Source organism: Seriola dumerili, unplaced genomic scaffold (assembly GCF_002260705.1).
Source record: "Seriola dumerili isolate Sdu_G_001 unplaced genomic scaffold, Sdu_1.0 BDQW01001254.1, whole genome shotgun sequence".
NCBI classification, from domain to species: Eukaryota; Metazoa; Chordata; class Actinopteri; order Carangiformes; family Carangidae; genus Seriola; species Seriola dumerili.
The window spans coordinates 91,468-103,206 of record NW_019175509.1 but is presented as its reverse complement, the minus strand read 5'-3'; the positions used below and the strand labels follow the sequence as shown (position 1 = coordinate 103,206).

The 11,739-nt window shown below is 42.7% G+C and overlaps 2 protein-coding genes across 2 annotated transcripts in view; one reads left to right on the top strand and one right to left on the bottom strand.

The window, feature by feature from the left end:
- Positions 1–11,739, top strand: part of ergic3 (ERGIC and golgi 3) — an 18,936-nt gene that overhangs the window by 6,660 nt on the left and 537 nt on the right. Inside the window, exons 8-13 of the mRNA XM_022767712.1 lie at positions 1,671–1,702; positions 2,255–2,351; positions 10,154–10,218; positions 10,415–10,551; positions 10,782–10,837; positions 11,627–11,723. Coding sequence (XP_022623433.1) covers positions 1,671–1,702; positions 2,255–2,351; positions 10,154–10,218; positions 10,415–10,551; positions 10,782–10,837; positions 11,627–11,706 — 467 coding nt within the window. The 3' untranslated portion in view covers positions 11,707–11,723. The remainder of the gene's footprint in view (positions 1–1,670; positions 1,703–2,254; positions 2,352–10,153; positions 10,219–10,414; positions 10,552–10,781; positions 10,838–11,626; positions 11,724–11,739) is intronic.
- Positions 4,542–6,764, bottom strand: romo1 (reactive oxygen species modulator 1). Its single transcript, XM_022767715.1, has 3 exons — positions 6,640–6,764; positions 4,879–5,009; positions 4,542–4,795 (listed from the first exon to the last, which is right to left on the bottom strand). Exons 2-3 carry the CDS (start codon positions 5,007–5,009, stop codon positions 4,687–4,689), a joined length of 240 nt encoding a protein of 79 aa, XP_022623436.1. The 5' UTR covers positions 6,640–6,764; the 3' UTR covers positions 4,542–4,686.

The following is an 11,739-nucleotide window of genomic DNA, read 5'->3' as shown; positions in this document are numbered from 1 at the left end:
CCTCAGAACCTCAGACCAGACCCTCAGAACCTCAGACCAGAACCTCAGAACCTCAGACCAGTACCTCAGAACCTCAGACCAGAACCTCAGCACCTCAGACCCTCAGAACCTCAGACCAGAACCTCAGAACCTCAGACCAGACCCTCAGAACCTCAGACCAGTACCTCAGAACCTCAGACCAGACCCTCAGAACCTCAGACCAGACCCTCAGAACCTCAGACCAGAACCTCAGAACCTCAGACCAGAACCTCAGACCAGACCCTCAGAACCTCAGACCAGACCCTCAGAACCTCAGACCAGACCCTCAGACCCTCAGAACCTCAGACCAGAACCTCAGAACCTCAGACCAGAACCACAGACCCTCAGAACCTCAGACCAGAACCTCAGAACCTCAGACCAGAACCTCAGAACCTCAGACCAGACCCTCAGACCAGAACCTCAGAACATCAGACCAGTACCTCAGAACCTCAGACCAGACCCTCAGAACCTCAGACCAGACCCTCAGAACCTCAGACCAGACCCTCAGACCCTCAGAACCTCAGACCAGAACCTCAGAACCTCAGACCAGAACCTCAGAACCTCAGACCAGACCCTCAGAACCTCAGACCAGAACCTCAGAACCTCAGACCAGAACCTCAGAACCTCAGACCAGACCCTCAGACCCTCAGAACCTCAGACCAGAACCTCAGAACCTCAGACCAGAACCTCAGAACCTCAGAACCTCAGACCAGAACCTGTGACTCACCTTAGACATGAAGCTGGACTGGACCTCTGAACCAGTTTTTAGTCTACTTACAACATATTAGGGATGCTCTGATCGATCGGCTGCTGATTTATCATTACCAATCCGTGATCAGTAGATGTGGATCAGTGCTTCTGGTCACCGTTCACCTGTGGTTACTGCACTGTGTGCTGTGTAGTGTAGCCCCGCCTCCCACCGACAGGCCGCCTCAGAGACTCAGAGACTGAGAACAAACAGTCTGAATGCAGCTGTGTCTAAATCCTCTGATTCTGTAGAGTGAATGATGGAACTGAGTTAATGATCTGAGACATGTTGCCTTTTGTTAATTACACTCTGTTTAGTGTGTTGAATATTTTTGTATTCAGTCTGTTAATAATTGTGTTAATTCACATAAATTAACACATTTAATTAATTAATGGATTATGACATTATGACAGTCAGGGTGGGTCATGTCTGTGAAGCTGCAGCCAATCAGCGTTTAGATATGATGAACAGAGCGAATCCTCTGAGGTCATTCTGTCAGTGTTAACAAACTGAAGTGGGTTCTTTACTTTATTTACCAGTGGATGTAACAGTAGAACAAGCTGTAGTTTAGAATTAAAAGCAGTTATAAGAGCAGTGAGGTCAAAGGTCAGAGCAGGTGTGACATGTGAACTTGTGTGGCTGTTGGCTTCAGCTGTATCTGTCTCCTTTCAACTATAAACTAATAATCTCTGATATATAACTGAACTTTACTCTGAATGTGTGTTTCAAGTTTTTCTGATGAACAGGTTGAATAAAGTGTGTGTGTGTGTGCGTGTGTCTGTGTGTCTGTGTGTCTGTGTGTCTGTGTGTCTGTGTGTCTGTGTGTCTGTGTGTCTGTGTGTGTCTGTGTGTGACTGTGCGTGTGTCTGTGCGTGTGTCTGTGCGTGTGTGTGTGTGTTTTCAGTTCACGACCTGCAGAGCTTCGGCCTTGACAATGTAAGTAAAACACCTGATTGTGTTTCTTTAACTTCCTGTGACTTCATATTTGTGTCACTCCGCCCGGCGACAGTCATGTTGTTTTCAGGTTGTACCTCTGTCCATCTCATTCTCGTGGACAAAATGTCTCAGTAACGCCTTCAGTGAACTTCTTCAAATTTGGCAGAAACATTCACTAGGACTCAAGGACAGACTGATTAGACTTTAGGGGTCAAAGGTCAAGGTGGCCTCAGAAAACACTTGTTAGCACACAGAAATTATGACATTTCACACACATGGTTCATATTTTATCTGACGCAGGTTAAACAGGTGATCTGAAACTAGTCTGAGTGGAGGAGGCAGACGATCACAAAGTGGTAATTCTAGTTATAAATTAAATGAAAACTTTATTTTAACATTGTTTTTCCTGTTGACTGTCGGTCATTAAAATCGTGTGGTAAAACTGTGACTGTCTGTTCAGTCGGACGCAGATTCAGTCTTGACTAATCACAGAGACATTTTCAGTGGAGGATCATGTTGTTAATGATTCTCCTTGTCCATCTCCTCCTGCAGATAAACATGACTCACCTGATCAAACACCTGTCGTTTGGTAAAGATTACCCCGGCATCGTCAACCCTCTGGACGGGACGGACGTCACGGCGCCACAAGGTCGGTCATCTCCTGGTTTTACTCTGTTCAGTGTGATGTTGGACTGACACAGTGACAGAATCATCATCAATCAGAATATGTTGATAACTAGAGCAATTAATCTCAACGTGGCCGAGTTCAATATCCAAATCACAGGAGCTGCAGTTTTTTGATGAAGGTAAAATGTGTGGCATTATTGTGCATTGTTAGCAATAGCATTGTTAGCACCATCAGTGTTGTGGTGCAGAGAAACGCCCTGACCTACAGATCATATTCTCCAGACATAAAGAACAAAAAACCATCCAACCATAATGAAATCACACTGAGGTTTTTTGTACATCATCATCTTATCTCTGTTTCCCTCTTGTTTATTTTATCTGGTGTTTTACTTTTGCTTTTATTTGATGCATTTTGATTTTAATTTCATTTGATATTATTAACTTTGATTGTGAAGCACTTTGTGACTGGTGTCTGAGAAAGTGCTTCACAAATAAACTCAACCCTAACTGTAAATACCAGTATATATAATACACACCATTAATGGTTAGCGTGTAGACTGCGCTACAACAAAAATCACATGATCATTTTCTCTTTTTTTCAGTGAAAATGAGAAATGATGAATAACGATCATTCACACTGAAATCACAATATGATTTTTGTTCCTCTGCCCGGCGACAGTGAGAGCGGCAGCCATTTTGTTTTCAGGTTATCTGTCAGTCCGTCCGTCCTATACCTGTGGACACGATGTCTCAGTAACACCTTGAAGGACCTTCTTCAAATTTGGCACAAACATTCACTAGGACTCAAGGATGAACTGAATAGACTTTAGGGGTCAAAGGTCAAAGTTAAAAGTCATGGTCACCTCAGAAATCAGGGATGTGACCTGAAACTCGTCCGAGTGGAGGAAGCTGATTCTAGTTTTTGTATATTGTGCAGCTCTATTTATAATTAAATCTGTGAGTGATTCCATTGGAAAAGCCTGAACAACTCTTTCCTCCTCTGCAGTCTGTTGACGAAGGTTTTATTATTTAGATACACACTGACACAGCAGCTGATGAACCAGCTGTTTTTGCTCTGTGTGTGTAAACCCTCTGGAGAAACAGTCGATGGTTCAAAGTGAATTCCTCTGCAGGTTTAATCTGAACAGAGTCTGGACTGATTCAACTTCAGGTTTTTGTTGTACCAGTGTACAAAAATCATGAGACCAGGTTCAGGACTTGAACAGGCCAGAATGCATTGCAGCTACAAGATGAGTTCAGGGACTGCGGTCGAAAAGTCTTTTTATTGATGAAGCTTCAGACTGAGAGAAATGATCTTCAGTCTCTGAGCAACTTCATGATCAGAGTGAGGAGAGGAGCTTCACTGCTTCCTCTCTCATCTCCTTTAGGAAACACTGGAGCTTCCTTTACCAAAGGAAAGGAGACATGCCGTCCCACAATGCCTTGCTGCAGCAACATTTAAAACCACAGCAGAGCCACATAAATGTAGAAACATCAGAGCAGCTGTTTCTGTCTGATGGACTGAAGCTCAGATCCATAAATACAGATTTATTCTCTTTCAGTCAGTCAGGAGTCGTCATGAAGAACGAGCTGATGAATCTATAGTTACATCATCATCACAACTAAATACTATAGTCTATACATTCATGTTGTTTGACTGAATCCTCCTGTTGTGGAAAGACCCAAACATGAATTTTCTCTGTTGTACAAATGTATAGAAATGTCAGGAAACTATAAACTTATGTCTGAATATAATTTATTCTCAGCTCATTATTTCTATTTTAATGGCTCAACTTTAAAAATTAGTATTTTTCTTATTTAAACATTTAAATCCTGTTTGTTTCTGTGGTTTAAGGAGGATTTATCCTCCATGTGTTATAAATAAAGTTAGATTTAAAGTAATTGTTTTAGTGTAAGGTCAGTCAGATTCTTTTCCTCCGTCTGTATGAATTCTCCTTCACGTCTCTGACCTCATGATTTCCATGGAGGTCGGGGAGACGAGGTGAGAGGAGGTTATTTTGACTTTTTGATTGCAGACCAGGTTTCTGGTTAAAGAGAGGAGCCTGAGTCCTTCTCCATGTAAAACCAGAACACACACAGTCCCTCCAGCTAATGAGAATTAGACCAGGTAAAAAGGTGTGCTGTGTCTGCAGGTGAGATCACATCAGTCACTGTCAGCAGCTTCATGAATTAGAACACACACACTGTGAAAACCTGTTTGACAAATGTGAACGTTTATTGACAAAACTGGACTGCAGGTAGAGCGTGACATCATTGAGCCGAGAGCTGTGATTGGAGGTTTCTGAAAAGTCCCATAGTTGTGTGGAGAAGGAGGAGGACGCTGCTCCTCATCCTCCTCAGCAGCGGATGCCCATACCGATGGCCATGAAGGTGCCAAACGTCCCCCCGCTCTGCATCATGGTCTTCCCCACGCCTCCCATCAGCTCCCTGCCACGCATGCCGATCCTGGACACAGGGGAGACAGGTTCAGTCCACTCACTAAGTGTGTTTTGACCTACTGGCTGCTGTGGTCCAGGATCCAGACTCACCTGAGACAGGAGAAAGTGCCAAACATGGCGCCAGCAGCCATTCCCACCGCAAAGCCCATCATGAAGCCCATCTTGACCCGGTCAAAACAGCTGGGCTGGGTCTGACCATACGGACCTACAGCCACCGGCATCTGGGGGGGGGGGGGTTAAAACTATAGATTTAGAATTGATTGATCTGGTTTGTCTCAGTTGATCAGTTTGTTGAACTAAGAGACACTCATACTGTCTCATTTTAATCGAGTGACCTCACAGCAAACGTGGAGGATAAGCACCAGCACATGAACACTGTACAGTCTACACGCTAACCATTAATGGTGTGTATTATATATACTGGTATTTACAGTTAGGGTTGAGTTTATTTGTGAAGCACTTTCTCAGACACCAGTCACAAAGTGCTTCACAATCAAAGTTAATAATATCAAATGAAATTAAAATCAAAATGCATCAAATAAAAGCAAAAGTAAAACACCAGATAAAATAAACAAGAGGGGAAACAGAGATAAGATGATGATGTACAAAAAACCTCAGTGTGATTTCATTATGGTTGGATGGTTTTTTTATTTTCACTGAAAAAAAATATAATGATGATGATGTGAATTTTGTTCCTTTATGTCTGGAGAATATGATCTGTAGGTCAGGGCGTTTCTCTGCACCACAACACTGATGGTGCTAACAATGCTATTGCTAACAATGCACAATAATGCCACACATTTTACCTTCATCAAAAAACTGCAGCTCCTGTGATTTGGATATTGAACTCGGCCACGTTGAGATTCAGATTGTATATCGATTAATTGTGCAGCTCTAGTTAAAATCATTAAATACCATGTTAGCTAAAGGTCTGTCTGAGCAGAAGGTTTGACTAACTAACTGTTGTTTAGCCACAGGAAGAAAGACAACACTGTCTTTAAAATGTCTGTCAGTTAAATCATGTTTTTTACCCACAAGCCCTCAGTGAGTTTGTTTACAGCTGATTCTGTTTCCTGTTGCATCAGATCAGTTTCACACTGTCACTGTGAACACACTCAGGCTGAATCAATCTGTGACGTTACTGACACAGTGAAGGTTCAAAAAACTAATATTTTATTTTAATTAATACAGGTTTGACTTCTGTTCAGAGCTAAATGATTAATCATCAACAGAAAATGAGTCAATATTTTCATTATCTAAACATGAATAATTAATTAATATGAAACCCTGCTGCTTCATATTTGTGTCCAGCTTCTTAAGTGATTTTGTGAAGATAAATGAACATGAAGATAAAGTGAATATTTCTAGACCAAAATGACAGTAAAAATCACTTAGGTTTGAAGGAAATTTAGCTTGTATATTCATGTCGATTAATCGATACAAACAATCAACGTCATTAATTTCAGCTCCATGTTTGTGTTTAATCAGTTATTTTCTAACGGTGGAAATCGATCGGATTATTTCTAATCAGCTCAGATAACTAATCACTACTCTTTCTGGCAACAGTGGTCAGTTAGCTGCTGGTTAGCTCTGGTAACCGTTAGTGTTGCTAATCGTGTAGGTTGTTGTGAATGAGTAAGCTAGGCTAACGTTAGCAGTGTCTGTGTTTTCTGTTCGCACATTGAACCTGTATCAACGTTAAACTCCTCATCACCGGGCCGTTTGTTGTGTTAGCTTAGCATGCTAACTACCAGGCTAACGTCACCTGTGGCCTTGACACATAAACACGACACCCGCAACTCGCGTCTCCTATCTACGTGTCCCGTTCACGTCACCTGACGCAGACCTCACCTTGAGTCCTGTCGTAGACTAGAGTTCTTGTTCTGGATCAGACTGGAGGTTCGTCGTGGATCTAAGCTCAGCTGCGTTTAATGAACTTCAGCAGACCTCCATAACCGGAAGGAGGAAGGACAGAGAGACAGAGGAAGGCGCTAAAGAGCGGGAAAGAGCCGAGCAGAGACACGACAGCGCCGCCCACAGGCTCGTTTCAGTTATTTATAACACATGGAGGATAAATCCTCCTTCAACCACAGAAACAAACAGGACTCAAATGTTGAAATAAGAAAACATGAAAGAAAATTACAAATTGAGAAAGTTGAGCCATTAAAATAATAGTTAAATAGAAATAATGAGCTGAGAATAAATTATATTCAGACATAAGTTTATAGTTTCCTGACATTTCTATACATTTGTTAAGTAGGGAAAATTCATGTTTGGGTCTTTCCACAACAGGAGGATTCAGTCAAACAACATGAATGTATAGACTATAGTATTTAGTTGTGATGATGATGTAACTATAGATTCATCAGCTCGTTCTTCATGACGACTCCTGACTGACTGAAAGAGAATAAATCTGTATTTATGGATCTGAGCTTCAGTCCATCAGACAGAAACAGCTGCTCTGATGTTTCTACATTTATGTGGCTCTGCTGTGGTTTTAAATGTTGCTGCAGCAAGGCATTGTGGGACGGCTCTCTCAGCTTCTCACCGTCAGCACAAACACACTGCACTTTGACTTTAAAACATGAGACTCAGGTTTTTATCACATGACGTCTGACACTGTAAAACACACAGAGCTGCAGCTATCTGTACAGAGAGTCGTTCACAGTGTTTTTATGAGAAGCTTTAAAACATAATATGAACTTTAATCTTTATCTTTGATACTCAGACTGTGTTTCTGTGTCTAACGCACTCGTTTCTAATTACACAGTATATGTTTTTATCATGTTAACAAAAAGCTTTAATCCTCATTAATCATGGTAGGGTTAACCTGTTGAACCATATGCAAATGTACAGTGGGCACGGAAAGTATTCAGACCCCTTTAAATTTTTCACTCTTTGTTTCATTGCAGCCATTTGCTAAAATCAAAAAAGTTCATTTTTTTCTCATTAATGTCACTCAGCATCCTGACAGAAAAAAACTGAAATATCACATGGTCATAAGTTTTCAGACCCTTTGCTGTGACACTCATATTTAACTCACATGCTGTCCATTTCTTCTGATCCTCCTTGAGATGGTTCTACTCCTTCATTGGAGTCCAGCTGTGTTTAATTAAACTGATTGGACTTGATTAGGAAAGGCACACACCTGTCTGTATAAGACCTCACAGCTCACAGTGCATGTCAGAGCAAATGAGAATCATGAGGTCGAAGGAACTGCCCAAGGAGCTCAGAGACAGAATTGTGGCAAGGCACAGATCTGGCCAAGGTTAAAAGAATTTCTGCAGCACTCAAGGTTCCTAAGAAAACAGTGGCCTCCATAATCCTTAAATGGAAGAAGTTTGGGACGACCACAACTCGTCCTAGACCTGGCCGTCCAGCCAAACTGAGCAATGGTGGGAGAAGAGCCTTGGTGAGAGAGGTAAAGAAGATGAGCTCCGGAGATGCAGTAGGGAGATGGGAGAAAGTTCCACAAAGTCAACTATCACTGCAGCCCTCCACCAGTCTGGGCTTTATGGCAGAGTGGCCCGACGGAAGCCTCTCCCAAGTGCAAGACATATGAAAGCCCACATAGAGTTTGCCAAAAAACACATGAAGGACTCCAAGACTATGAGAAATAAGATTCTCTGGTCTGATGAGACCAAGATTGAACTTTTTGGTGTTAATTCTAAGCGGTATGTGTGGAGAAAACCAGGCACTGCTCATCACCTGCCCAATACAATCCCAACAGTGAAACATGGTGGTGGCAGCATCATGCTATGGGGGTGTTTTTCAGCTGCAGGGACACGACGACTGGTTGCAATTGAAGGAAAGATGAATGCGGCCAAGTACAGAGATATCCTGGAAGAAAAGCTCTTCCAGAGTGCTCAGGACCTCAGACTGGGCCGAAGGTTCACCTTCCAACTAGACAATGACCCTGAGCACACAGCTAAAATAACAAAGGAGTGGCTTCTTGACTGGCCCAGCCAGAGCCCTGACCTAAACCCAATTGAGCATCTCTGGAGAGACCTGAAAATGGCTGTCCACCATCGTTCACCATCCAACGTTCACCATCCAACCTGACTGAACCGGAGAGGATCTGCAGGGAAGACTGGCAGAGGATCCTCAAATCCAGGTGTGAAAAACTTGTTGCATCATTCCCAAGAAGACTCATGGCTGTACCAGCTCCAAAGGAGCTTCTACTCAGTACTGAGCAAAGGGTCTGAATACTTATGACCATGTGATATTTCAGTTTTTCTTTTTTAATAAATTTGCAAAAAGTTCTACATGTCTGTATTTTTCTGTCAAGATGCTGAGTGACATTAATGAGGAATAAAATGAACTTTTTCCATTTTAGCAAATGGCTGCAATGAAACAAAGAGTGAAAAATTGATCTGAATACTTTCTGTACCCACTGTATGTACATACATATGTGATATATGTGTAAAATTAAGAAAAACCTTTAACTCTTTTTAAATTTATATTAAAAGTTATAAAGTGTCTTGTTTTGATAAACTTATAAATCAAATATATATCAAACATTCATCATTCATCATATAGAGATATACACATTTTACTGTGGGTATTTCATACATGTTAAGAACTCAGATGTATTTATGAGGTAACAGTATATCACTTTATAGGGACATATATGTCATATATTATATTTAGGGCCCCTGTTGACCCCCCCCCCACCCAGAAAACAAGCAGTGCTCCTGTGTTGGAATACTACATAGTTTTTAGTGTGTCACTTTGAGGCTGTTGAATATGTGTGAGCTCAATATGAATAAAATCCAGTTTTCAAACATTGATCAAACACGCAGTCACAGCATCAGCTGGTATGAAATATAAATACAAATATATAAAATGAGACTGAAAACTACGGTGGCCCTGAAGTTTAACACTCTGCACCTTTAGAAAACACACAGATAAAACACAAACAACTTCATGAAACATCCTCATCAGTCTGAGAACACATGAGCTGCAGATACTCACAACAGGAAGTGTTTCCAGGAAACACTAAAAAGGGATGGACCCGGAGGCTAAGCTAACAATGGTAATAACATCTGAATCATGTGATGTTGACGTCAAAATAAACCAAACTCACCTTTAGCTCATTTTCCAACACCGCTAACGGAGCCCGAGCCGGGTCCGTCACTTTTTAGTGTCCCCTGGAAACACTTGTGTTGTGTTGTAGCTGCAGCTCATGTGTTGTCAAACTGATGAAGGTGTGTCTGCAGTGCCTTGAGCCCTCAGGGCCACCGTAGACGAGCGCCTCCCTCTGGTGCCTCATTGAGGAGCTCACAGCGTCAGACTGTTGATGTGTGATCAGAGACAAACAGATGATCTGTGTCACGGCAACAGGTGTCTTCTTCTCTCTCCACAGCGTCCATGATGTATCAGTACTTTGTGAAAATCGTTCCTACGATCTACGTGAAAACGGACGGAGAGGTGAGTCCACCATGTTCATGTTGTTGACCCTGACGTTGACCTCTGACCTCTGTCGTGATGAGTTCAAATTAAATGTTATATTTGTTACCTTATCACATGAAACAGTTGTTTTAGATGATCTTCAGTTTGACTTTAACATTCATTCATTCAAACAGGTGAGCTGCTGTTGTTGTTGTTGTTGTTGTTGTTTGTGCAGGTGGTGAAAACAAACCAGTTCTCTGTCACCAGACATGAGAAAGTGGCCAACGGGCTGATCGGAGACCAGGGTCTGCCGGGAGTCTTTGTTCTGTACGAGCTGTCGCCCATGATGGTGAAGTTCACAGAGAAACACAGGTAGGACTCACCTGAACTCCACAGACCACCTGATCCACAGTCATAAGAGTCTGTGTTTTTAAATGAGGAGAGTCAGAGAATCAGCATGTTTTCAATGCGTTTCAACGACACAGCACATTTCTTCAAATGTCACTCACTGTTTTCTCATATATAATCAATAAATCAATGTCAAGTGGAAACAGCTGATTTAAACATTCATGTGACTGAACTCCTGGTCTGTCTCTGCTCAGATCATTCACTCACTTCCTGACAGGAGTCTGTGCCATCATTGGAGGAGTGTTTACAGGTCAGTGTCTCTGTCCTCACTGTCTCTGTCCTCAGTGTCTCTGTCCTCAGTGTCTCTGTTCTCACTGTCTCTGTCCTCACTGTCTCTGTCCTCACTGTCTCTGTCCTCAGTGTCTCTGTCCTCACTGTCTCTGTCCTCAGTGTCTCTGTCCTCAGTGTCTCTGTCCTCACTGTCTTTGTCCTCACTGTCTCTGTCCTCACTGTCTTTGTCCTCACTGTCTTTGTCCTCACTGTCTCTGTCCTCACTGTCTCTGTCCTCATTGTCTCTGTCCTCACTGTCTCTGTCCTCAGTGTCTCTGTCCTCACTGTCTCTGTCCTCACTGTCTCTGTCCTCACTGTCTCTGTCCTCAGTGTCTCTGTCCTCAGTGTCTCTGTCCTCACTGTCTCTGTCCTCAGTGTCTCTGTCCTCAGTGTTGTCCTCACTGTCTCTGTCCTCACTGTCTCTGTCCTCAGTGTCTCTGTCCTCACTGTCTCTGTCCTCACTGTCTCTGTCCTCACTGTCTCTGTTCTCACTGTCTCTGTTCTCACTGTTCTCACTGTCTCTGTCCTCACTGTCTCTGTCCTCAGTGTCTCTGTTCTCACTGTCTCTGTCCTCACTGTCCTCACTGTCTCTGTTCTCAGTGTCTCTGTCCTCAGTGTCCTCACCTCACCCTGTGAGATTTTTAATAATTATTACAAATCTGAATAGAGTCTGACACTGTCTCTCTCTCTCTGTCTCTCTCTCTCTGTCTCTGTCTCTCTGTCTCTCTCTGTCTCTCTGTCTCTCTGTCTCTCTCTCTCTGTTCTGCAGTGGCCGGTCTCATCGACTCTCTCATCTACCACTCTGCTCGAGTGATCCAGAAGAAGATAGAGCTGGGTAAAGCGTCCTAACAGCGTCCCCCACTGTCCTCCACGGTGCAACAC